This window comes from Mus caroli, chromosome 1 (genome assembly GCF_900094665.2).
Source record: "Mus caroli chromosome 1, CAROLI_EIJ_v1.1, whole genome shotgun sequence".
NCBI classification, from domain to species: Eukaryota; Metazoa; Chordata; class Mammalia; order Rodentia; family Muridae; genus Mus; species Mus caroli.
The window spans coordinates 70796006-70821653 of NC_034570.1; the positions used below are offsets into that span (position 1 = coordinate 70796006).

Below are 25648 nucleotides of genomic sequence, written 5' to 3' on the forward strand. Positions count from 1 at the left end.
GCCTCTTCCTTTTGCTTCAGTTCTTCTGTGGAACCTTTGGAAATAACCTTTCTTTAATTTCTTACAGGCAACGGATTAAATTAGGGTCTGACATTTTCTTTTCAAGGGGTACTGTTACAGGGTGGGCAAGGGGGAGTTAGCAAACATCGTAACCCTGATTTTTTCTTCCACGAAGAGAAAGTGTGGAGGGGAGATCCCCCTTGATGAAAGTAACCCCTAAGCAGATGAAAATATTTACTTTTATTGTTCTTGCTGATTGGACTTTGTGATTTAGTCATAAAATAGGCGAGGGCTATCTTACTTCTGAAAAGCACCTCTTATTTGGAAATCAGTACATTCCCAACCCAAAGATGGAGTGCAGAAGGGAGAGGCACTTCAGAGGCAAGAATTTTGAAGTTTTAATTTCAATGAAGTTCAATTTATTCTTGGCTGACTCTGTGTGTGTGTGCGCGCGCGCGCGCGCGTGTGTGTGTGTGTGTGTCAAGCACTTTAAACTAGAGAATGATGCCATTCAGACTTGCAGCGTGGAACAGAAGTCAGAACTACACAAAGCCACTAAGAACGGCTCTGGCCTTGCTGAAAGGGGTCCTCCGGCGCTCCCTTCTCGCCTTGCTCAGTTCCGTCCACGTGGGAAGGGCCCCATTCTCAGCACATTTGCCCTCCCCAAGTCCTGGACCTCAACAAAACCACCTGTGTGAATCTTAATCATCCTGCCTCCATCAAAAGATATTTTGTCAGCTAATGAGGAAAAGTCCGCTCTCTCGGCCAAGCGCTAACACCTAATTCCATTTTACCTGTTCCCTCTGGAGCTTTCCAGAAGAGAAGATCCAAGAGTGGGGAAAAGGAAAAATTTATGGTTCCCCCCCTCCCACTTCGCACCCCCCTCCCCCTTCCTTCCCTGGAATCTAGATAGTTTCTCCAGGGAGCTGGTTGGTTATGAGACAACACGCTTTGATTGGACCCTTTCACCCTCGCAGCTCCCTAGCCTGTCTCCTCCCATTCTATTCAAGTTTCCTGTATTCTCTAGTCTGTTGTACCCCACAAGCTCCTTCTTCGGAGTTGGAGAGGGCAGAAGAAAAACAAGGGATGTCTTGGGGGCACTGTGAGAAAGGGTAAATATCACTGGGTTATTCTTGCCTAGCTCTACAAAGGTAAGAACAATCAGTCAGGAGTGGGTTTGGGATGGAGATGGCTGCTTCCCTCCAAGAGGCAGGGATTCTGAGGGGAGGGGACAGACCGGGAGGGGACCCCAACAACTTCTCTGGTGGAAATTTTTAAATCATTTTAATTCAGTGACAACTGCATTATGCAAATGAACCCAGTCGTTTGTAACAGTTACAGCTGTAATAGCTATGGGTTTTTAAAGGCGCGGTGGGACTTTAACACAAAGATCCCCTGTTTCTTCTCTCTTCCGCAGAGGTGCTAGGAAAATCACTGTCTGAGGCAGGAAAAACACCGGGAGTAGAACAGAGCCCCCTTTTCTAGAAAAGGGACCTGCAGAAGTATTTAAAGGGAATGTTATCTTTTAATTAAAGTAGTGAAGGGCTTGGACAGCTTCGAAGGCCACAGGCAACAGAAAAATATCCTGTCTGTAAAACCAATCTTAAAAAGCAAATAGAACTATTCTATGCTAATTATAGCCTTCACCTGAGGTAGAAATTATATGTCCTTAGCATCAAATTTCCCTTTTTGAAGAATTCTCAATGTGAGGAGAGATGCACTCCTTCAGACATAATAATACCAGTTAACACTTAAAGATGTGTGTGTGTGTGTTTGTGTGTGTAATTTGCCATTGTGCAATACAAACTACTTTAAATATTTTATTTTCTTCCCCAAATATCTTTGTAAGGCAAACTTTATTTATCTCCATTTTTATAGATGAGAACAGTAAAACAAAAGACTGAACAACCCATCAAAGCCACCACCAGCTTCTGATAGAGCTGTCAGCAAACACTTCATCATAAGGTCAGTTACTCTCCCGATGGATCAGGGACCCATGTTAGCCTCCCCTTCACTGAGTCCTTCATAGGAAGGAAAACTCAGGTGGCTCTCCCCATCCCCACCCAGCATGCAAACTGCTTTTAGAGGAGGCCCAGGGAACTTTTAAAAGCTAAAAGAACACATCTACTTACAACTATTTCCTTAGTGTCATGGGGTGGGGGAGGGCATGTATGCCACAAGGAACTTGTCCTAAAGTCAAAGGACAATCTATAGGAGTTAAATTCTCTCCTTCCAGCCAAGCAGGTTCCTAAGATTGAACTCAGGCCATCAAGCTTGGCAGCAAGCACATTTACATGCTGAGGCATCTTGCTGCTCCCCCCCCCCCCGGCCCCCCAGCATTATTAGAGGACTCCAATGGAGGTGTATTTGTTTAAAGTAACCTCCTGGTTTCTTCATCCTAAAGATTGTATACTTTTAGCTCACTACAAATGTAACCCATTCCTCCCCTCCCTGTGTCTCATCAACTGAAGCAGCCATCCTGACCCTCAGCACTTGTTGATTGACAAGCTTTTCACAGACACCTTAAATCAAGTAAGAGCCACCTTGGCTTCATTGAAGACAGAGCCCCAGGCTTACAAGGTCCTTCACTTGTACTAACTGTCGTTAGGTACCAGGGTTCCTGGACCAGAGCCACCTTAAACACACCCTGCGTTAGTGCCCCATCCATGTGGTGTTTTATAAGTCTTAGCCAGCCTTACAGATGTACACAGGGGTTGCTTCACAGAACGAGTCTGTTGAGCTGTGTCGTATTTTTTTAACTGAAGCGTGGTTCACGAGCTCAGTGAATGCTAATGGACTAAAAAAGGAAGGTTCAACCAGGTGTTACTGTAAATAGGTGCTGAATGGCAACAGCCATAAATCAGGCAGAGCAGACAAGCGAATCCCTCAATATAATAACGATTCCCAAGTTTCCCTCACTGCATCTGGAACCCAAGCTTCCAATACAAGGTGTGGCGAGCTTTTGTTTTGCTTTATATAAAACTGATTTCGTTTACCATCTGCTCGTGCCCACCCTGTGACAATCAGTTTGGTCTAGCAAAGATTTGAAAGATGGTATGGTGTACCCAAAACTCTGCAATATTAATTTCCCCCAAATCTCACAGAAGTTGCCTTGGAGACAGGGCATCAGCTGCAGTCATAGACCCATTTAGAGCTGACTGAAAGATTAATGACTTGTCCTGCACTGATTTCCTCTTATTAGTAATCAGTAGGCCTGTCCCATCTGTCATTTCCCTAGAAAGAAAATGTGTATTTAATCTCCCTGTTAACTCTCAACTTAGCTTCCTGGAGGGGGGGAGTGGGGGGGCACACGTACATTTGGTGACAACGCCTTCCAGGTGGATTATGTTTGGGTGGTCAAACTGTCCCATGATGCTGGCCTCACTCAGGAAGTCTCTCCTCTGCTTGTCAGTATAGCCAGCTTTCAGAGTCTTGATGGCCACACAGATCTCTCTCTTGCCGGGCACTTTGAGACGCCCACTGCAGACCTCTCCAAATTCACCTGTGGGAGAAGGATTCAAGATGCATCAGGAATGCATTGAGGACAAGATAACCTTCATCGTATGCTTATTATAGGACAGGTGCCTAGCTAGGGCACCACAACGACGATTTCATTTAGTCCTTCCCAAAGCCTAGTAGAAGGCACTGTTCTTAGAGGCTCCATTTTATCACAGGAAACTCAAGCTTACGGTAAAGCTCACCAAAGTCTCCCTGCTTTCGAGAATTAGAGCATTCTGAATCCACCCAGTCTGGCTACTGATCTCACGTGCTCCTTTATTTTATCCCCCATGTCCATTTTTCCTGAGATTAAAATACACATTTGCACCAAAGTTCCTTACAGAACATTGCATTTATACTCTGATTAAGGAAATCTCCGAGAATACTATTTATGCATATAGACGTACGTGCAATACACTCATACATGTGAATGTAATTGTGTAATTTACATATACATTTTACATTTACAAAGGAAGCTATCAGATGCATACTCAGACACTTACCAACTCCTATGACCTTTTCAATTTTAATGCAGGATGCATCGATTTCTTTGGCAAATTCTCGAACTGCCTGGTTGGGGTCTTCATATGTAAAGGGATCCACATAAGTTCTAACACCTAAGAAATGAACATGGGATATAAAGTGACTGGATAAAGGCAACATGAATAAACCTAAAGGGTCGAGCTCTTAAAAAGAAAAAAAAATCCCTTTGCATAGCAAAAGCTGGGTTAACTCTATGGCCGTTGACATATGAAAATGTTTAAATGCTTGCTCTGCTTTTCATTAGTGGGTAAACAAAGAATTTGCTAGCTGCTCAAGACACCGCAGCTCTACTGACTTCCTGGAATGTCCTCACACTTCAAGTATAAGAGTTTAAAAACAACTTGTCCCTGGAGGAAAAGTGAATCTCTTATCAAAAAATTTGGAATGAGTTGACAGGCTCCTTTCTCCCAACCAGTGGCTTCTAGCTTCATTGTCCTAACATAAAGTCATACACACCATAGCCATCGTTTCAAATGCTGTCCCTCATCAAAGACAATAGGCACTCTCAGTTCCCACAGGCCCTGTCTACAGGGTGTCATCTCTCCCCCATAGCTAGACCAATTAAGTACATGATCAGTAAGGAACAGACTTAGATTAAACCTAGATTGATAATGCATGGGAGGAATACTGGCCACAGGTTGATTTGAGAATAAAGACTCTAAGTCGGACCTCCACTTGCATTTTGTTTTACAGAGAAGGTTCAGCTATAGGTAGTGCTTTAGTATAGCTGAATGTTGCAGATACTATGGGTACAATTCAGTCACACATCACACCCACGGACAAGGTGGAAATGTGAGCTCTGAGGCAGCTGATGACAAACACTGAGAGCTTCCTTTGGCATTTGCACTGGGGACTTGAGGATACGCAATGCCAGCTGACCAAATCTCCGTGATTGCCCAAATGTATCCATCTTTTTCCTTTTCTTCTCCTCGGTCATTATGAAGAACTGAGTAGGCTACAGTTCTCTCACATGACACTATCTTGTCATCTCAGAAAGTCCCGTGCAAACCACTGCTAGGTCATCTGGTTTTCTTTAAGTGTTTGGAACTTCTTAAATCAATGCCGTTGGACTTAACTCTCAGAGCCTATTTGTAAGTTCAACATCTAGAATTCACTAGCAAATTCTTGATGGCTGTCATCCCAGCAACACAGACTACCTACCATCACATAACCTGTTCTTTTACCATCCCACCCCTCCCCCAGTTTTTCATTCATGCGAATAAAATATTGACCCCGTCATGTCTTGCTGCCCAGCTCCAGACGTGAAGCAGCTAAAGGAACACTTTTCCATAGCAGAAGAGGAAATGTGCAGACTCTATAGAAGTTCCTGCCTTTAACCTCACGTTGCACAGTTTTGAATCACCAATTGCACCTTGACAGCCTTGAAGAATGTTATTTGGATAAGGAATGCATTATATAAATATTCACAGGCATATTAACCAACACTCCTAAGTTAGATAACACAAAGCATGCTCTAAAAATGAAATTACTTTTGGAATCAATCGGTCTTTTTTTTAATACCTTGATTCAAATGTTTCTCTTCATCTGCTTCTTGTTTCGCTTTGCTGTACTTACTCCGTCTATTAAAATTTAAAAAGAAAAAAGGAAAATGATTTCCAATACAAAATCTGTAATGAAAAATTATTCCCGGCTACAACACAAGTTGGGTGGATAGGCAGTGCACATGTCACACATAGGGAAACTGAGGCTTAGAGAAAGGTAAAGTAATAAGGATAATAATGTAATCTCTGTTGAGTCGGGGCTAAGAGCTGACTGAAGCCACCAGAGCCCAGAATCTCTGATTGCTTATTTTTCCCACATAGCTAGCTAGCTTTCTTTCTTTCTTTCTTTCTTTCTTTCTTTCTTTCTTTCTTTCTTTCTTTCTTTCTTTCTTTTCCTCTTCTTTTCCTTCTTCCTGTGTGTATAAGAGCACTTGTGTGGGCCTGTACACATGGCTGTGGCATTCAGAGGACAATTTTGGACAGTTGATCCCCTCATTCTACCTTCATATGGCTTTTAGAGATTAAACTCAAGTGCTTTTTCATTCTGAGCCATCTTGCTGGCCCTGTACACACATTCTTAATTAAAGTGACTTTCATTAGTGAAATGGCAATAACGTTCAGTGTGTGATAGCTAATGAACACATCTTGTTGCTATAATCATGATAGCATCATAACATCTCATTATCATGCCAGGTTTCAGAGATTGGGGATTTAGCCCAGTAGTAGGGTTCCTACAAAGAGCAAGGCCCTAGGATAGGTCCTCATCTGGGGGGCTAGGGGCTGGGTGGAAGGACATACCCTATAGCATATAAGACACAATTTTAGAAAGTACAATATTTGCTTTGTACTTGACTACATTCCAGGAGATTTGATACACCACTAGGTCTTTAAGTTCTCTTCCAATAAGAGGTACCTGGTCTCAAAATTTACATACTGCCTGCCTATAACCTGTTGAAGTGAAATTTTATTTTATTTTTAATAAAGCTTTGGGAAATATAAATTTCTAATACATATAAATCTTGAGTCAGGGAAAATATGAATCACTTATATAAAGTGGAAAAATTAACTCAAGACTTGAAAATTAAAACAAATATATAAATACATACACACACATGTATATGCTTATGTAATTTTGCGTCTGAGTATGAGGTACTAGAAACAGAACCCAGGGACTATCACATGCTAGGCCAACATTCCACACTGGACTATATCCTTGGCCCTTAAATGTACACTTTATGTTTAGTGAGGAGACATTATATCACATAAAATAATTAGAAAAGTTAATTCATTTATTACAGTTCCCTTCACTTTGGGAGACTAAAGGAAAAGTAGGGAATAAAATGTGTTAATATATGACTTTGTAAAATTTACAATAAAATTAATCATTGTGCTTTGAATTTCAAACGCAAGGTAAGACTACGTAAGGCCAGTGTGTTTGTATTCCAATCAGAATGAGATATCCTCAAACTGTCAACTTTGAACAGGTAGAAAGGCTAGATAACCCTACAGACAAGAAAGTAGCGTAGAGACTAAAAGAGATAAGCAGGGCAAGTGGGCAGACAGCCCACTGCTGGCAGCGTGGAAAGCGCATGCGCAGGCCTGGGCACATGCGCAAAGCTCCCTCCCACGTCCTCTAATTTGTCAGCTATGTAGGCACCAGCTCAGCAATCAGACCCTCAGAGCCCACAGATGTTCCTCTACGTGGATAATTCCCTTGCAAATAATAATACCTTGTGCTCATACATTGCATTTAACTTTTCAAAGTAGTCTCATTACATACATTATCTCCTCCCCTAGCTGTTTGCAAAGCATGAGCCAGCTTAGCAAAACAGAGACCCCAGTTACCACAGCTAACTGCAAAGTGCATATTTCAGTCCCAAATAACAGCCTGTGTTTTCCTTTGCAGTTAGCTTTTCAAAGGGCCTTCAAAGGGTCTATTATTTAATTGCTTGTTCACAACAACCCTATGAAAGGAATCAGGTGGAAACCACATGTTCAGCTCCATTGTACGGATGAAGACATGGTACAGGCAAGGATACGGAACCAAGGGCATCACTCACACCTCCTCTCCAGCCCTGATCCAGTCCAGCCCTGCACAGTGCCTCTCCCAGAGGAGATGAAGTGAGAAGATAAATGATGAGACTTAATCGTACATTGAAAAGTATTTATTGATTGTTCATGTGTGTGCTAGTGCGCTTGCAAGTATGTTCCATGTATAAGTGCGTGAGTGTGTGCGAGTGTGAGTGTGTGTGTGTGTGTGTGGTGTTTGTGCATGTGCAGATACCAGAGTACAGCCTCGGGTGTCACTCCTCAGAGGCTCTCCACATTTTGAGATAAGGTCTTTTACTGTGTCTTGGGACTCACTAGCTATCCATCTTGTCCCTCCACCCCAAACCGGACTATCAGCATACATACCACCATGCTGGCTTTTATCTGCTACTGCTTGGGTTCTGAGGCTTGAATGAGGGTCCTTGTGCTTGCAAAGCAAGCAACTGACTATGTGAACTCTCTCTCTCCAGCCTAAACAGTACATTTGATATCAGCAAACCCACACATCAGATCCAACTGCTCCTAAACCACTTCAAAGAAACTTAACAAATAGATTTAATGCCGTGAATAGAAAGAACTGTCTATGAAGCATGCAGTCCCCTCTAACCTTCCCCGTCCCCTGTCCTTTGCCCCTTTTAAAAGTTAACAGAAAGATGTTAGGTCAGAGACTATAGAAACAGTATTTGGGGTCGGGAAAATATCAAGACTTAAATCCCTAGGGTGTGATAGGCTATCTTATCAGAGTTCTAAAAGCTTTATCTGAAATCGTAAGACTATCTTTTAAACCATTTTAGAACTCTAATACTGAAATTAAGCAGAAAAAAATAGAGAGAGAGAACAAGAGAGCCTTAGTAACTGCCCCTCCTTTATTTACCTGTCCTGAGACCCAGCATTGAACATAGTGCATGCTGGAAAGGCATTTGGCAATTGAGCCATATCCTTTAACTCTTGGCACCCATTGGAACTTAAAGAGTTGTTTTGTTTTGTTTTTAAATGGATATCTACAATAGAAACCAGTGGCCTCGAGAAATCCTGAAGCATGGCTGTTTTCACATCAAACACATTCATTAAAAATGGTCAAACCCAGAGGAAATACAAAATGGCTGAGGTCATTAAGGATAAGGTTGACCCTCCCATTTCATCCTCAGACTTGCCAACACAGAAGAAGAATCTGACGGGTGAAGGTGCTTTTAAAGGCCTTTTTAATGTGGAGTGTTATTTGGAGTAGAGAACCCTACAAGGGTACAGGGGATATTGAGAAAGAAACAGGAGGATTACTGTTCAAAGACTAATTGTAGCCTATTACCACGCTAATAATACCTTAAAAACAAAAATGCCTGAGTTCGGCTCTACCTCTGTCACCTATGACCCTTTTCCCTTGGGCTCAGTGTTGGACAATGTGGCTCATTATTATCCCAGGAGAGAAAGACCATTGAAGCTTACTTTCGGGTGAGCCCTCCTGATGAGCTGAGTCTAAATTGACATCCCAGACAGGTCACCTGAATGGCAGAAGCAAGGCTTTGTGGGAGATTTTCTAATTACAAAGATGTGGACAAGGCGATTAGCAAGGGGGAAGTAGTGGAATGGTTAGTTAGAATGGTCCAGAAGGAAACATGGAACCTTGCCACAGTAGGTGTCCTGGCAAAGGGCCCTCACACTGCAGGTGAAACTTGGAGTGAATGGAATCCTTCAGGCCATCCCAGGGACTGGCTAATAAGGGTATTAACCATCACCAGAGGGAACAGCAGGAAACCTTCCAGCCAATGGGCTCTTCCTAGCACCTTGACTACTCAATAAAATAAATAAGAAGACAGGAGTGTGGCAGGGCTGCCCATAAGCCTCGCTTTTTATCAAAATAACAACTTTCCTCATCAAGTGCACAGATTTGATGAATGTGGTTCACTGTTCCAACGTTAATTAGTAAAAGGTAAGTAATTTATTCACTAAAGTGCAGATTAAAGACAAGGCCGTAATAAGGAGCATGGCTCCTGTAGGGACCCTTTCCAGAGCTCAGGAGTCTCTCCCACAAAGATTCATACACCACATCCCTCTTCCCCTTCCTCGAGCTGCCACTGTTCCTGCATCAAAAGATGCCTAATGGCTCCTCCCAAGCAGCAGTTTGATAGAGCTGGAATTGAACCACTGTGGTTGCTTGCAAGTTGCTTAGAAATGTTTCCCTGGAATCAGTTGCCTCCCAATTGTGTCAATGTACCTGATGCCATCAGAGCTCATTTGGGCAACATTTCTATGCGAATATATCATCCCAGAGTCTCATCGGAGGGCTCAAGGAAAGGTGGACCTAGGCCAAGCAGAATCACTTTTAGGATTGCTTGAGTTGTCTGTCAGCTCCAAAGTGCAGAATATGAGCCTCGGGTACGAGACAAATTAATTCTGAATTTGTTTCATACATTCAATGTCATCTATTCAAAGATTACAGGCCCTGATAAACATCTAAATTTTTCCATGGATGTTACACTGTTTTCCTTAAAATCAATTTGGTTCTTTGTAATCTGGTGAAAGGGCCATTTTATAATCCTTGTGCAAATGGAAACCCAGTAGCACTGGCTATCACTACTGGACCATCTTGAAGTCAGTGCATGTTCTTGGATCATCAGATCCTGCTATCCTTTAACCGAAGAGTCCTTTAAGAACACCCAAGGGCCCTTCCCATATTTTAGTCATGTTCTTAATATTGTTTCCCATGTTTGAACAATAAAATGCTGCTGAGGGCCAGCAGGATGGCTCAGTGGGTAAAGGTACTTGCGCCAAGCCTGAGGATCTCTGTTTGATCTTTGGGACTCCTGTGGTAGAAGAAAAAAATCAATCCCTGAAAGTTGTCCTTTGACCTGCACATGCATGCTGTGGCATACATGAGTGCACATACATACATGTTAAATAAATAAATAAATAAATAAATAATCTGAAATCATTGCTAAAACAGGGGAAGGGTTGTCAGAGAAATTTAATGCAGTCTGTCAATCTGGGAGGTCCTGGGTTTCAAGTTGCATTTAATTATATAACTATTAACAGTCCTTTGAAAGAGATGTTTAAAAAGCAGTAAAGAAGGTGGTTAAACTTGAGACTATATATATATATATATATATACATATATATACATATATACATGTATGTATATGTATACATATATATACATATATATACATATACATATATACACACACACATATAAATAGGGGAAATGGTGATTGCTCTTTAAGAGAATATGTGTATAGTTGGGATAAAAATTCTCATGACAGTACTCCAGTGTCGCATCTATAGCAAGGGCAGTTGAGTGCTCTAGAAAGCAGATATCCTCCTGAAATGATAACCTAAGCACAGATCTACAATGCCATAAAATGTAAATTAGAGACTGTTGAGACAGTTCATTGGTTAAAGGCATCTGCTGCCAAGCCTGAAGACCCGGGTTCATTCCCCAGACCCTTCATGACGGAAGAAAGAGGAGGAAGAGGAGTAGAGGAAGAGGAGGGGGAGGGGGAGGGGAAGGGAGAGGTGGGGAGGAGACAGACCCCTGCAAGTTGTCCTCTGACCTCTACACACATGTGCATGCCCAATAGATAAAATGTAACAAAATGAAGGTGCATTCACTTATTTACCTGTGAGTTATAAAAACATCTCAGTCAACATAACTGCCACAGCTGGACAGCATTCATGCTGTTTACATGTTGGATACTTGAAATCTATAAATGCAATAACTTCATTCTTTCATGGAAATTTCTCAGTGCTCACATGTTTAAGTTGGACAAGGAAGAAAGAAAGAAAGAAAGAAAGAAAGAAAGAAAGAAAGAAAGAAAGAAAGAAAGAAAGAAAGAAAGGAGGAAGGGAAGGAAGAAGGAAGGAAGGAAGGAAGGAAGGAAGGAAGGAAGGAAGGAAGGAAGGAAGGAAGGAAGGAAGGAAACTGAACCTTCTGAATGAAAGGGGATTATTCCTCCTTACCTCAAGTTCTGGCGTCTCATTATAAATTAAATGAATACAATAAAATGAATAAACACCAGCTATTTTAAAATCCACCAACATGCCAATTGTGAGCCTAAGGCAGTTTCCCCTTAAATAACAAATTAGCAACAAACAGATTTTTCTCCTGGTGGCCCCCAGAAGCTCTCAAACTACTTCTTCCTCTGATCTTTTTCCATCCACACTGACAGGCCAACAATGCCCAGAGATTCAGCTCAGCTCACAAGGGTTCTGCCTCACTATGGACACAGGCTAGCCCAACCTCTCAGTCCTCCTACCTCAGCTTCCAGAGTGCTGGGTGTCACCAGGCCTGGCTTCCACCATCCTTTTTGACAGCAACATTCGGTAGCTCTCAGAAGCAAGAGATGATGAAGGGCAAAGGTAACTTGGCTTCTCTAGGCTCAGATGCTCAGTCTGTGACTTCCTCCACTGTTGGCACTGTCATTTGTACTCTAACTAAAGCCCTGGGTCACACTTCTTTGTCAGGAGTTCCCATCTCCTCTCTGCTCACCTGTTGTCCTATTTAAATACATGTAGTTGTCTCAGATAAACAGAGCAGACAGCCTGGTAGGGAGAAGAATTAGCTGAGTGAGCACCCTGCTGCTGCAGGCCTGTCAGCTACCTGGCTCCAGGCAGCCCTTCCCTTGACAGCTTTATGGCCGGCACTAAGGAAGAATCAATATGAGGGCAAGGGGCTGACATTTCATTTTCTAAAAACTGATCCATTGAGGACCAATCACCAAGCAGTGTTTATCAGACTTGGGAAGTGACTTTTTTTTTTTTTTAATGAGAGGGAAGGAGCAGGAGGAGTCATCACTGGGTAACTCGACAGGCTCAATTCTCTAAGGAGGGGGATGGCCTCATAATTGGAAATCTCATGCATCCTTCTGCCACTCTCCCCTTCTATAATAAAATGATCAATAAAAGCACAAAGGGAATTAAGTCCTCAGACATGAGGATGCTGCCTTCTGCAGCCCCAATTTTTAGTGTTCCAGTCTCCCAGCATTACAGTGTCCTTGCTTTTCTTTCTTCTCACCAAAGCTAAAATTTGACACTAAACAGTAACAAGGAGTGGCTTATCTAACTGCCTGAGTCTGAGTCTGAGTCTGACTGCTGTGTTTGGGGACACTTTTAAAACAACTGCAACCAAGAATGGAGAGAGAGAGAGAGAGAGAGAGAGAGAGAGAGAGAGAGAGGAATTTTATAGAAAAGCTGGACCACAAGATGAGTACAGTCTACAAGATGAGTTCATTTGCCAGGTGCTTGAAATGCTCATGCTCCCCTAAGCATCACACAGTAGACAGACTTTTTAGGCTACTGTCTCTGAAGTAGAGGCTATTCATGGTTTTCATTAATTTTTACCATTTTAATATGTCCAGTGTTTATATTTGAAACACTGAAATATGCATTAGTGTAAACAAATGTCTGTCACGTAATTTCCACCCACCCACACATCTCATTCTTTTCTCTGCAACTGGATGAGTTCAGGACAATGTACCACTTCCTATGCATTATACAATGCATTCTTTACAGGACACACACACACAGAAGTAAAATCTCAAGGCAGGGCAGCAGGTAGGGAAAAGTCTTGATTGCCTTTCAAAGTTTTCCTTCTTGGAGACATAACTCACAGCTCTGGTTGAATACGTCTACTTGTAGACTTTGCAAAACAGAATGAAGCCAATGACAAACACAGAGACACCATACAGAGCAACACATCGTTCCATACTGTGCTAGCACTGGAGTGAACAAATGGGCCTTTGTATATATACTGGGGTGCTCTACAGAGCAAGGGTGAAATCAAGATACTGGGAGATGCACGGGCCTCTCAGGGAAACTCTTACATTGGTTCATCACCCTACTGTCAATGCGTGTCAATGGGAAGTAACAGCATTGTGGCTTGCAAACAGGATGGAGACAGCCAGAGACATTGGTGAGGTCATCAGCAGGTGGATGGGACAATCTGACAGTTGGTGGCTGATTGGCCAAGCATAGCTCTCAGGATCCATACAGAGCTCTAACTACAGTCATACCAACAAGACGATGTGGAATAAGCACCCTATCTTCCTCTACGTCACTTTCATCCTCTCTCACTTGAAGAGCCTTATACATAAGAAGATCATATTTACAACAAAAGCCCTGCTGTGGGAAATCATGAATGTGGTATATGGTGAGAAGCGGCTAAGATAAGAATCGGCACAGCTGATGATGATGCCCCATGATACTATGTACTGGTCAGTGTGAACAATTGGACAGAGGTGATAGGAAGAAGACCATGCAACCAAGCCATTACTATTTCTCTTTCAAGTATAAAGATACACCTTCAATGCACACAGGATAACTACACTGTCCAATCAGATTCTCTTCCAAGAGAAACATCACTGTGCTCAGAATGATCAATGAGGGTTTTGAAAACGTCAATGTTTTCCAAGGGATGGGGAGGCACAGTGCTTACATTCTTTACCATTTGTGTTAACCAATATCATGCTGAAGTACCTACTGTGTTACTATGGTACCTAACATGTTTATCACTACAAGTAGTATCACTCTCAGATAGCACTGCTATCTTATAGAAGAAAATACTGCTGTCAGATGGCAATGCTCAGGTTTTGGGTCTGCGTTTTATACAGCTTTTCTCACCCTTGGTGCATGCAGAGTCCAGACTTAACAGGGCTAAATGGTACGGGCACGCAAGGGAAGACAGAAACCTCCTGAAGAAAACTGGGAAGGAGCGCGAGGCACTTCTGTTCTTACCTTCGGCTGATCACAAAAGCTGCAATGAGAATGACCACGAGGACCACACTGCCAGAGACGGAGACCAGCAGGACAGTGGAGTTGGCTCCATCGCCAATGATGCGGGAAGGCACTGGAATGACAAGTACATGGGGTCACATGGGGGCAGTCCTAAGAGGAGGAACTTGTTAGCCCATTCAACATCCATGTTAGCAAATCCATGCCACAGCATCCATTAGGCAAATCCCACACCACCACCCCCAACCATTCTGCGATGAATATAAAAATATATGTTGATGCCTTAATATCTTTTGGGTTTTTTTTTTTTTTTGGTAAAAAAAAAAAAATTCACATACTGAAAAACTATATTCCTTGGAAAAAACACATTTGGAAAACTCATAAGGTTTGCCCTGTCTTTATCACCTCTGTTAAAATCCAGCCTATAGACAGAGGTCGGCTCAGAGCAACCTCCTCCTTATAGCCTTCCTGTAAACACCAAGAATGCCAGTGTCCCTTAGAGTCATCTCTACCTTCCCATCCGTCTTCTTCATCCTCACTTAATAACCCTCCAATATGAACAATTTATATCTGTAACAGATGTTGAGAATTTCTGTTCCAGCATCTCCCTATCGAGTAGGCCCAGCCTAGGTTAAGTAATTAAGGAGGTGGAGATCTCTTGCTCAGTAAACTGTGTTCCAGCTCTCCAGCGAGCAAGACTTAATGTTTCTACAAAGGACTTAAAAACATACATGCACACTAATGACACTATTTAAACAGATTCTTAGAAACAAGTAGGAGGGGGGAAAAGGGTAATTTTGGTTCCTTCTTTAATCTTCTCAGGAAGAAAAGTCTTTTTCTTAAAGTGGGGTGGCTACAGAACCTTCAATTAGTCAGGTTAGCAAACCCATTATTCATGGTTGGTAGAAAGTTCAAAAAGATAAACATTGACATCGTTTTTCATTCATAGGAAGACAGATGAGAAACTCTTATGAAAACGTTCTCCTTCAAACAGCACAAGGGTTTCTAAGAGGTAGATATTGGCTCTTGTGTTTCATGCAAATATCCACAGTAGCTAAATGTTTACCTACACAGCTCTTTGGGTTTCACTAGAGTGGGGCTGAACCTATAAATGAAGTGTCTGGGAATCAGTGGCACCTGGGTGGTCTCGGTTACCTGTATTAGTAGTGACTTCCAGGGGCTCGCTGAAGTCTCCGTAGCCGGCAGCGGTCCTGGCTCGCACGTGGAAAACATAGGAAGTCAGAGGGTTCAGGCCTTTGATATCTGTGTTCCTGGCAGCTGTCCGGACTATGCGATAGCTGCGTTCATTCTGATCCTACATGAGAGTGAAGCAAATTGGTGAGCTGGGAAATGAGTCCTCTGACTCTAGGTAGCAGGGGGAGGAGAATCTAGGTAGAGGGGGAGGAGACTTTAGGTAGGAGGGGGAGGAGACTCTAGCTAGGAGGGGGAGGAGTCTCCAGGTGTGAGGGAAGAGACTCCAGCTCCCCAGGAGTCTGGAAGCAAATAACTAGACATCAGGTTTCCTAAGCCCTATATTCTCTGCAGTATTCTGCAGTGTTGAAGTACTGGTGTCTCTTTTGACAGTTCAAAAAAAAAAAAAAAGTTCACGCTCATTATTGGCATTGACTATTCTGTTTTTGTTTTTTTAATTTATAATCTTTTGGAGTTTTGAGAATGAAGCCATCTGTTTTTGAAAGGAATATCAAGTGATAGTTGATTTTTTTTCTAGTTTTTTTTTTTACCCCCAAATTATTAAGAAATTGTAATCAGCATCACTATCTTTTATTTCAGACCCTTATCCCTTGTGTGTGTGTCCTCTGAGTCCTCCTTGGTGTGCAATGGTCTGGAACACAACTATGCATTGGAAACCATGCATTTCTATTCCTTCTACATGATACCCTGCCCCACTTAAGAAGGCCTCTTTTCTGTCTGGAAAGTGGCAAAAAATATAGTCTGACTTCAATTAAACAATCCAGTCTCCCTTTACTTTGAATAAGGAAGCCAATAAGAGACTGTTTTAATTCCAGCTCCTGGGAGGCAGAGGCAGAGGTATCTCTAAATTTGAGGCCAGCCTGGTCCACAAAGTGAGTTCCAGGACAGCCAGGGCTACACAGGGAAACACTGTCTTGGAAAAAAAAAAAAAATCTAAGCAGGGTGAGGGAGGGGGGAGTCTGATTGTTCATTTTCTGGACAAGCTGGGAAGCAAATAGCTCTGTTCAGAACTCTATCTGCTAAGAGACAATTATTTGCAAAATTAATGCCTTTCTATAAGGGGCTGAGGAATGTAATTTTCCTCTGCCAATTTTCTGTTAAAAATCATCAAAACCCACACCTTTATTTTGAACAGCAGTAATCTGCTTAAACATATCATTATTTTAGCAGTTATGAGGCATGCTCTGTGATAGAAGGTATATAGATTAGGCCTTGATTTCTTTTATTCAAAAGAAAATATAATTATATTAGAACGTTGTGTGTGTGTTTCAAGATAACGAGCCAAATATTACATCTCATAATCAGATTTGTGGGGAAATCAAGATGCATTTGATTTTCTTTTTGCTGCTGTTTCATGATTTAGAACTGTCTAGTACTTGAACAACACAGAGGAAGGAACAGTGAGAAAGAAAGGGAAGGAGAAAGAAGAAGAAGAAGAAGGAAAGCAAAGAAGAAAGAAAGGAGTACCTTTTCATAATATTTGACTTCATATTCTAAGATGACTCCGTTTGGTCGATCTGGTTCCAGCCAAGCCAGAGCTACGCTGTATCTTGTAACTTCTTTAGCCTGGACCAAAGCAATGGATGATGGTGCTATCGGGGAGAAAGACAGAAAGGCAGAAATAATAATCTTACTTTAGAAAGAAACATATTTTAGAAACCACAACTCAACAATTGCACTTGACTTCAGAGCCCCATGCCTTCCTGTTGGCCGCGTTGCCCTTCTCCAGCCAAGAGCATTTATCATTACCATTATATCCAGACCTTCCTCTGTATAGGGTTTGTCTTTAAAAGATCAATTGTGAGGAGACTGAAGACTCAACGCTGTGGGTAGGGCTTGCTCTGCAATCATGAGGGCCTGAGTCTGGATCAACAGTACCCACAGAAAACCTGGGTGTGGTTGGCAGTGATTTGTAAAGCTGGAAGTAGAGGGGTGAATGGGGAAGGGTGGAGGAAGACAGTGGTGATCTGACTAGGTTTGGTTCCCATGGATTCGGGTGTTTAAAACAGTATTAGGAGGTGTGGCCTTATTGGAGGAGGTATGGCCTTATAGGAGGAGGTGTGTCACTGGAGGTGGGCTTTGCCCAGTGCAAAAGACAGCCAGCCAACCTTTCTACTCCCTTCAAATCAAGAGGTAGAACTCTCAGTTCCTCCACCACCACCATGTCTGCCTGCAAGTTGCCAAGCTTCCTGCCAGGATGATAAGGGACTGAACCTCTGAAACTGTAACCCAGCCCCAATTAAAAGTTTGCCTTTATAAGAATTGCCTTTGCCATGGTGTCTCTTCACTGAAATGGACACACTAACTAAAACAAGGACAGTGGATATTCTATACCTGATGGCCACTGCAAAATTGGGCATGGAAATGGGTGCGCACACACACACACACACACACACACACACACACTCAACTGTGAAGCAAAGGGTTGGTAACTTTAGCAGCCCAGTGTCAATTCCTTGGTTCCTGAAACTGCCTTTGCTATATTGGGTCTTGGGTACAGGGTTCACTGCCTGTTTAGTATCCTTTTATAAGTCCTATTTGCCTCAGGCAGAACCTCCATTCAAGCTGAGCAAGCCTTTCACCCTGCCTCCAAGTACTGAGGCTTCTTACTGATACTTAATTGTATACAAGCAGGAGGATTTGCCACTCTTCCACAGTTACTGTGGGGAATGCTGGAAGGCAAGTGATTTACACACTTTCCAATATAAATAAAAGTACTGCTTACTTACAGTAAGACTTTCCCATTTAAGCACGGCCATGCAAATAATGAAGAACACCAATAAAAGCCATGATGGTCTCCCTGGACATCAATGACATTATGGAAGTATTTTACAAGAGGTTCAAGTTGTTGTTCTTATGCCTGGTGGGTAGAAAACCTTCCTTTCTACCAGGAAAAACATGAAAGCAGTTTTCACTGGGGTGGGGGTGGGGGGGCAGGGAAAGGTGGCACATACTAGAGATTTATAAAACCAGGCTGCCCAATGCTTTCATCTCTCCTCCATGGAGTTGCCATCTCTGGGCAGCTGTTAGTCAGCTTAGTCAGCTCTGCTGTGACAGACATGGGCCAGTGCCAATGTGAATCCCCAGAGAGAAAAGGAAACTTCCCTGAAATCCTTCATCTTATCTCACAAAGCTGGACTCAAGTACCAGAGATTAGGGGGCTTGCTAAATTGAATGCATATTCACCTTACTCCCCAAACTGTGGGAATGTAAAAATGGGCTTCTGACAAATGAATGTTAGCCTCCCTCATACCCCTGGGGCTGCCAACTCTCAATGCAGAAAGGGATAAGTAAAATAAGTTAACACCAGAAACAGAATATGGAAAGAGTCCAGACCCGCCTGACCATACATGATGCTTATGTATCCTAGCAGCAGAGTGGCGTGGATAGACCCGTCATAAAAGTAAGACTTTCTATGACAGAGCCAATCCAGCAAGGGTTGTCTCCTTGAGGCAGATACTGACAGCCTGACATCTCTGTTAGGGATGCCTTAGGATGGAAACATACATTCAGACATCCCTCCTAATCTCTCTCTCTCTCTCTCTCTCTCCCTCCCCACATCCAAAGCTATTCCAGATTGGAACTCAGGCATAAACACCATTGAAAGATACAGTGTATACACATGGTCTCCATCAAAGGCAAGGCCAAGGTTAGTAATACCCAACTGGATGAACAAAGCTGCAAGCAGCGGACATATGGTAGCCACTGAACATCTGAAGAAAATGAAGAACGGAAATGTGCTCGTTAGATGTATTAACACACACACACACACACACACACACACACACACACACACACATCATGTTTTTCTTTTTCTGTGCTGGCTGGCATAGAACTTTTATCCTATAGAATTCAAGGAGCAAGTTTCTTAAATATAGAGGTAGAGAGGCAGCCAGGCTCAGGAGGCTGCCTGGCTGTGAAAAGCCATTTCACTCCAGGTAATAAATATATTGCCTAACAGAGCACTTTAGCATACACTCCATAAAAGGGGGCTCTTTTAAGCTTCGAAGTTCGAGATTGGGAAATGAAATAGAAAAGTGAAGCCATTACAGAAGAGGCAGGAGGGAAGCAAATCAGAAAATTATCAAATGAACTTTCTCTCAGAAACAGTCTGGGTTGGATTCTGAAAAAGAATTGACAGAGTCTCTGGGCAACAATGGCCTGGATGCCCCCAGAGAGTGCCACTGGACTGAAATGGCTTCTCTCTGGCTAGGTTATGAGGACACCGCAGCACGGGGAAATGAATCCAATTTCAATTTTTGAAGTCTGAGCAGCAGCATTCCTGTAGCGGCTCAAAAGGGATCTAAGCTTAGCCTGGCTCTTTGAAACTCTCAAGCAGGGAGACAATACAACCCCTTGGTTAACAAAATAGTCTTAAAGCACACTTCCGTGGGACACGGATGTGCATGCACTGATGGGAAGGGAAATGGGCAGAGTGGATCTTGTCTGAAATGTCCTAAAAATGCAGGAGAGAGAGAAATGAAGGAGGAACACAATGGGAAGAAGGAAAGACAATGAAACCGATCGGATGAGGCCAGGAAGAATTCTGAATTGATACACTTGCCTTTGGTACGTACCATTTACAGAAATATAGAACACAGAGCTCTAATTCACAAAAAGTACCCCATGATATGACTGTCCTATTTGAATTCTTGATTGCACAGCTGTTCTGGGGCGGAGGGGGGTGTTTAACTGGGCACAGTGACAAAAGCCATCTATGGGCTGGTGAGGCCAGGAACCATACCTAGGTCAGGCATTTGCACATGGAGCGCTCACACAGAAGAGCTTCATCCCTCCCCTGGGAAGAAACTCGGGCCTGAGAAAATGTCAGCTCTGCCATACTGCCACTTTGGGAAAGAGGCAACTTGGATGTCCTCCACATCACAAGCCACATGTGGGTTCGCCCCTCATCTTTTTCTACCCCATTTCCGATGCAGCCTCCAATTCTACATCTGGAAGCCATCAGCTTGCCGTGTGCGCCTGCCTGCCTGCAGCTCTGTTTCCCTCGATGAGGCACTTGGCAATGGAATGTCCCAATCGGTCCCTTAGCTCAGTGGTTCCCAAGCATCAATAGGTCTTCTCACACTGCCCATGTGCCACCACCCTCTAGCCCCTGACAAGTTGTATCATGAATACATAACATTTATCTGAAACTGTGGTTATACTGAAAGGAAACTTCCCATTAGTAGATTAAGCACTTCCAATTAATGGCAGACAACCATAGCAATATAAAATCAGCCTTCACTCTTGCCTCCCCAAATTTAGTTAAAATGTGAGATTACCCAGCATCCAAGAAACATTGAGGCTCTCCAGCACTGACTTGAGATCCTGACCTTGGCATACTCAGAATTACTGAGAATGTTGAGAAAAAACCCTAACTTTACATAGAGCAACCCCTTCCTTTGTTACAGCCCAGTAGTCCTTCGCTGGGACCACCCTCAGTGCCATCACGATATCTACACAAATCTGTCTATCCCCAGTCCATCTAGAAATGTACTGGTTTTGTTTGTTTGATGTTCTGGTTTTTGTTTTTGTTTTGTTTTGTTTTGTTTTGTTTTGTTTTTCCAGACAGGGTTTCTCTGTATAGCCCTAGTTGTCCTGGAACCTGCTCTATAGATTAGGCTGGCCTTAAACTCAAGAGATCCACCTGCTTCTGCCTCTGCCTCCTGAGTGCTAAGATTATAAGGATGTACCGCCATACCTGGGTTTAACCACACATCATCATCATCACCATCACTACCACCACCACCATCATCATCATAGTGCTGGGATCCTACCCAGAGCCCTGAGAATTCTTTGCAAGTCCTTTACCGTCAAACTATGTCCCCAGTCCTACTACCCATGCCTGTTTTAAAAGCCAGAAATTTTCAGTGGCGCACTGCAAGAAGGGATAATGACACTAATTGGTAATATACGGGTAGGGAAAGATGGATATGAAGCTGGCAAAGGCAAGCAGGAGGAGAGGGTGATATCTAAATAAAGGTTTATGTTCTCACTCAATTATGCCCATAATTTTCAAGGTTTTGTGGCAATGTTCCGAATAGCAAACAGATGACAATTGTCCTAGTTTGAGATGTGGCTAAAAGAACAACTTCTCCTCTTAGTCTCAAGGGAATGTTGTTTTCTTTAATCCTAAGGATATTCTTCATTGCCTTTTTTACTTACAAACCATACCAGCATAACCATTCAGCCATTCCAAAACAAACAAAAACAACCCCCAAAAAACAAAAAACAAACAAACAAACAACCCCAAGGATGCTGTATGCCTCTGCTTTGAAGTTTATATTGGAACTGAAGCACTGCATAGGACAAGATAATACTGAGACTGGAGGATGGGGTAAGGAGAAAGGTAACTTAGGTCACAAAGTATTTCTCATTAATTTGAGGTAAGGCCTGTCAAGGTTTTTCTGCCATCTAGGTTGGGAATGGTGGAGCATGCCTGTAATCTTAGCACTGGGGAGGTTGGTGCAGGTCAATCAGAGATTCGAGGTTAAACTCCGCTACACAGTAAACCCAAGGGCCAGCTCATGCCACTTGAGACCTTGTCTCAAAAGACTTGCATGATGAGGAAGCAAGATAGATAAGGGTGAAGCTGGGACAAATGAACAGAAATTCTCTCTCTGGTTCTGTGTGGAAGGACTCCTACAATGCATGAAAAAGATAATTATTCAATCCATATATTTTTCACCTAATAATAATAGAATGCTGGACTAACTTGGAAGAAAATTGGGGGCAAGAAGTGTCTTATTCTATATTGGTCGTCACTACAGATGGAGCATGTGTGGTCAGTACATTTGAGTGAATAATAATGAGCTAAATCTTAAAATTGATAAACTTGTGTGTGTGTGTGTGTGTGTGTGTGTGTGTGTGTGGACAGTGAAACAGTTCCTGAATATTAAGTGCCAGTCACGAATGCTCCTTCAACCCCCACCACACCCCCCAGCATCCACCTCTCATGACCTTTGGCGGGTTTAGTTTTGTCATCTAGCTTAACCAAGACATTGACAATAGGCAGCGAAGCAGATGACAGTCCTAATTATAAATGGGATCTCTGTTGGCGAGGTCCACATGACGTTTCTGAACACTTTTCAAACACGCAGGCTGTAAAATGTCATTCAAATGTAAGTTAACAGGAAAGCCAGGCTTCACTGCACCTGTTCCAGACATTTTGAGGGACTGCTCTTTAGGATGACAGAGGTGTTGACAATTTACTCACTGTTTCTCATCTGTACCTCTAGGTTAGATGCGAATAGTTTTCCTGACATCTTAATTGTGAGGAAGGACATAGTTGAGATTTCTAGGTCATTTCCTGAAACTCAGAAGGTCCCCAACATTCCTTTTGTTATACAAGACTGTATGGACCACTGCAGACAAACAGCTGGAGCAGGAGACATCACTGTATATCCCTGGGAATATCCATCATGCCACATAAGAGGAATCAAGGGCACTCTGCAGTCAGACTTGGAACATCAAGATTTAACAATTGGAACAGACTGCCTTTCCACACACCAACGGAAACAAATAAAGTTATTTGTAAAATAAAGCAAAAGCTAGAGAAGACAAAAGGGGAATATTCACCCAGGTTTGGACGTTGAATGAACTGAGCTTTCTAATAGAAAACCAAGATAAATTTCACACATCTCCAACTACCGCCAACCCCCATTATCTGACATTCCAAATTCAACATATCCCTGAGAAAATGAGAATTTAGACTCTCCATTTGCTCTGTACCTAAGGTTGCATCTGGTTTGTGAAAAGACCACAAAGCATTCAGAAGGCACATGTGGTTTTATCTCCGTGTGTGTTTTGGATAAACAGAAACCGCATAGATTAGAGGGCTCCATCGTGACTAACGGTGGCACATTTCACCAGGAGAAAGAATTACAGGGGATGCTTTGATGTCAAACAGAGGTGGCTCCCTTTAAGAACGTGGTAAATTTAACTTTCTTTGGTTCAAAGCTCAGCAATTCTCCTTGCTCCCTACTGATGTGAATACTGCAATTTTCTTTTATTCACTTCCTCAATGACTTGCCATTAAACACCTACAAGTCATTTTACTGCCTCAGTTTGGTGCTTGAGATACCCAGATGAGATGAGGAAGAGAAAAGAAGACAAGGAGAAAAGATCCAGGGAAAGATGTACTCAACTCCTGGGCTGTAGTCCACTGCTTTCTTGTGTCCACTGAGCATCGTGGGCTATGAATGAAAACTGTTGGGGTGTGGATTTAAAGGGGAAAAGGAAACAGCTCAAATAACCCAACCGCTTTACATTCCTGGCTCAATTAGGGTTTGGGGCAGTGGTGAATAGGGCAGGAAATAAACCAATATAATGAAGATAGCTCCTCCCTATGGGTAAGGAAGAGCAAAAACAGCCCTTCAAAGTTTAGAACCCTGAATGGGTGGATGTCAATGGTACACTGACCATGGTATGACCTGAAGATGATGATAGCCACAGCAAGGCTAACTTCCTCCTACCCTGGAATCTGAATTTAAATAGATGATGTGTACTTAAGGGGTCTCTTCCTGATAGAAAAACTAAACGCACAGTTTATAAATACCTCTGCTTTATTCAAACGGCATATTTAAATTTAATTACTCGCAGCTTAAGGTGGTTTTTGTTCAGTCTTTTCTTTCTCAATTCAACACCACAGCTCTGATTTGCCTCATATCAAAGGTTTGTGCATTTTAAAATGCTGTCAAGCATCAAAATGAAATGCTTTGGAGCACTAATGATATCCTTGTGATTAGAGGTTTTACATCTCAGAGAGGCTAAGAACTCTGGTGCTAACATTAATTGCTTTCTTCCACATTCAAGGGGAGAGAAGAATTTCTCATGGGCTCAGCAGTATCTATGGCACAAGGAACTAACCACGGAGCAGTTTCTATAACCAAAAAGGCTATACACTCAGTTTTTTGTTTTTTTTTTAATGCTACTATTCTTAGAGTAGTTAACAAGACCAAAAGCTTCTCATACACACACACACACACACACACACACACACACACACACACACACACACACGATGTTTGCAGCACATTCATTCAGTTAGATTACCTTGGCTATTTCGCCCCCAGTAAATTCCTTTAAAAACTCAACTGCCCCAGGATGCCTGCATAACCTTACCCTACTCTCTACAGCTCTCACTTAAGCTGTTAAGTTACTACACCACATGAGCACATTAACCCTTTGAAACAAAGGATCTGCACTTGGTGGTGCACATCTGTGATCCAGGGGGCAGAGGCAAGAAGGTTGCCCTGATGGCAGAACCATGCTGAGCTTGACAGTTTAAGATCAGACTGAGTTACAATGTGAGACCTTGCCTCAAACACAAAATGAAAGAGAGAGAGAGAGAGAGAAGGAGGGGGGGTTAAGAGCACTGACTGCTCTTCTAGAGGTCCTGAGTTCAAATCCCAGCAACCACCTGGTGGCTCACAACCATCTGTAATGAGATCTGACACCCTCTTCTGGGGTGTCTGAACATAGCTAGTGTACTTACATATAATAATAAATAAATCTAAAAAAAAAAAAAAAAAAAAAAAAAAAAAAAAAAAAAAAAAAAAAAAAAAAAAAAAAAAAGGAAGAAAAAAAGGAAGGAAGGAAGAACAACCCACCCAACCATCCCAAATTGGGAGGAAAAATGACAACTAAGCAAAAGGTACAGAAAAGCAAAAGTTTATATCATCTGTTGTTTTTCACATTTACAAAAAACACACAGCTTGATTTTCAGCCAAAATCTTCAGAAGAGTCTGAGTTAAATGACATTTATTTACATTTAAATACGGATGGATCCATATGGATTAATTTTAAACTCTGAAACACGGGACGCTTGCATCTTTCCCAGACAGCGTGTTTTCGGAGGGAGGTGCAGCATGTATTTTCAACAAATACTATGCCACAAGCAGTGCATGCGGCTGTTTACTGAAGGGTACAACTGAGCCATGCACCCAAGGATTTTGAGAAATCTGATTTTGGAACAACACTAATAAGGCTTCAATCGAACGGTTTATGTGCTCAAGCTTTACACGGGCTGTCACCCCGTCTCTATTTTTGGCTTAATGTGGAATCCAAACTTTATACAGTTGTCTTGGCACCACCCCCCACTGCCAAGAGGTGGACAGCAA

The 25648-nt window shown here is 42.5% G+C and overlaps 1 protein-coding gene across 2 annotated transcripts in view; it reads right to left on the bottom strand.

Annotated features, from left to right (window-relative positions):
- Positions 1–25648, bottom strand: part of Epha4 (EPH receptor A4) — a 141048-nt gene that overhangs the window by 11355 nt on the left and 104045 nt on the right. For both annotated transcript variants that reach the window (XM_021155750.1, XM_021155831.2), the window contains exons 6-11: positions 16995–17119; positions 15471–15630; positions 14319–14430; positions 5563–5621; positions 4002–4115; positions 3317–3502 (exon numbers count right to left, since the gene is read on the bottom strand). In XM_021155750.1, coding sequence (XP_021011409.1) covers positions 3317–3502; positions 4002–4115; positions 5563–5621; positions 14319–14430; positions 15471–15630; positions 16995–17119 — 756 coding nt within the window. The remainder of the gene's footprint in view (positions 1–3316; positions 3503–4001; positions 4116–5562; positions 5622–14318; positions 14431–15470; positions 15631–16994; positions 17120–25648) is intronic.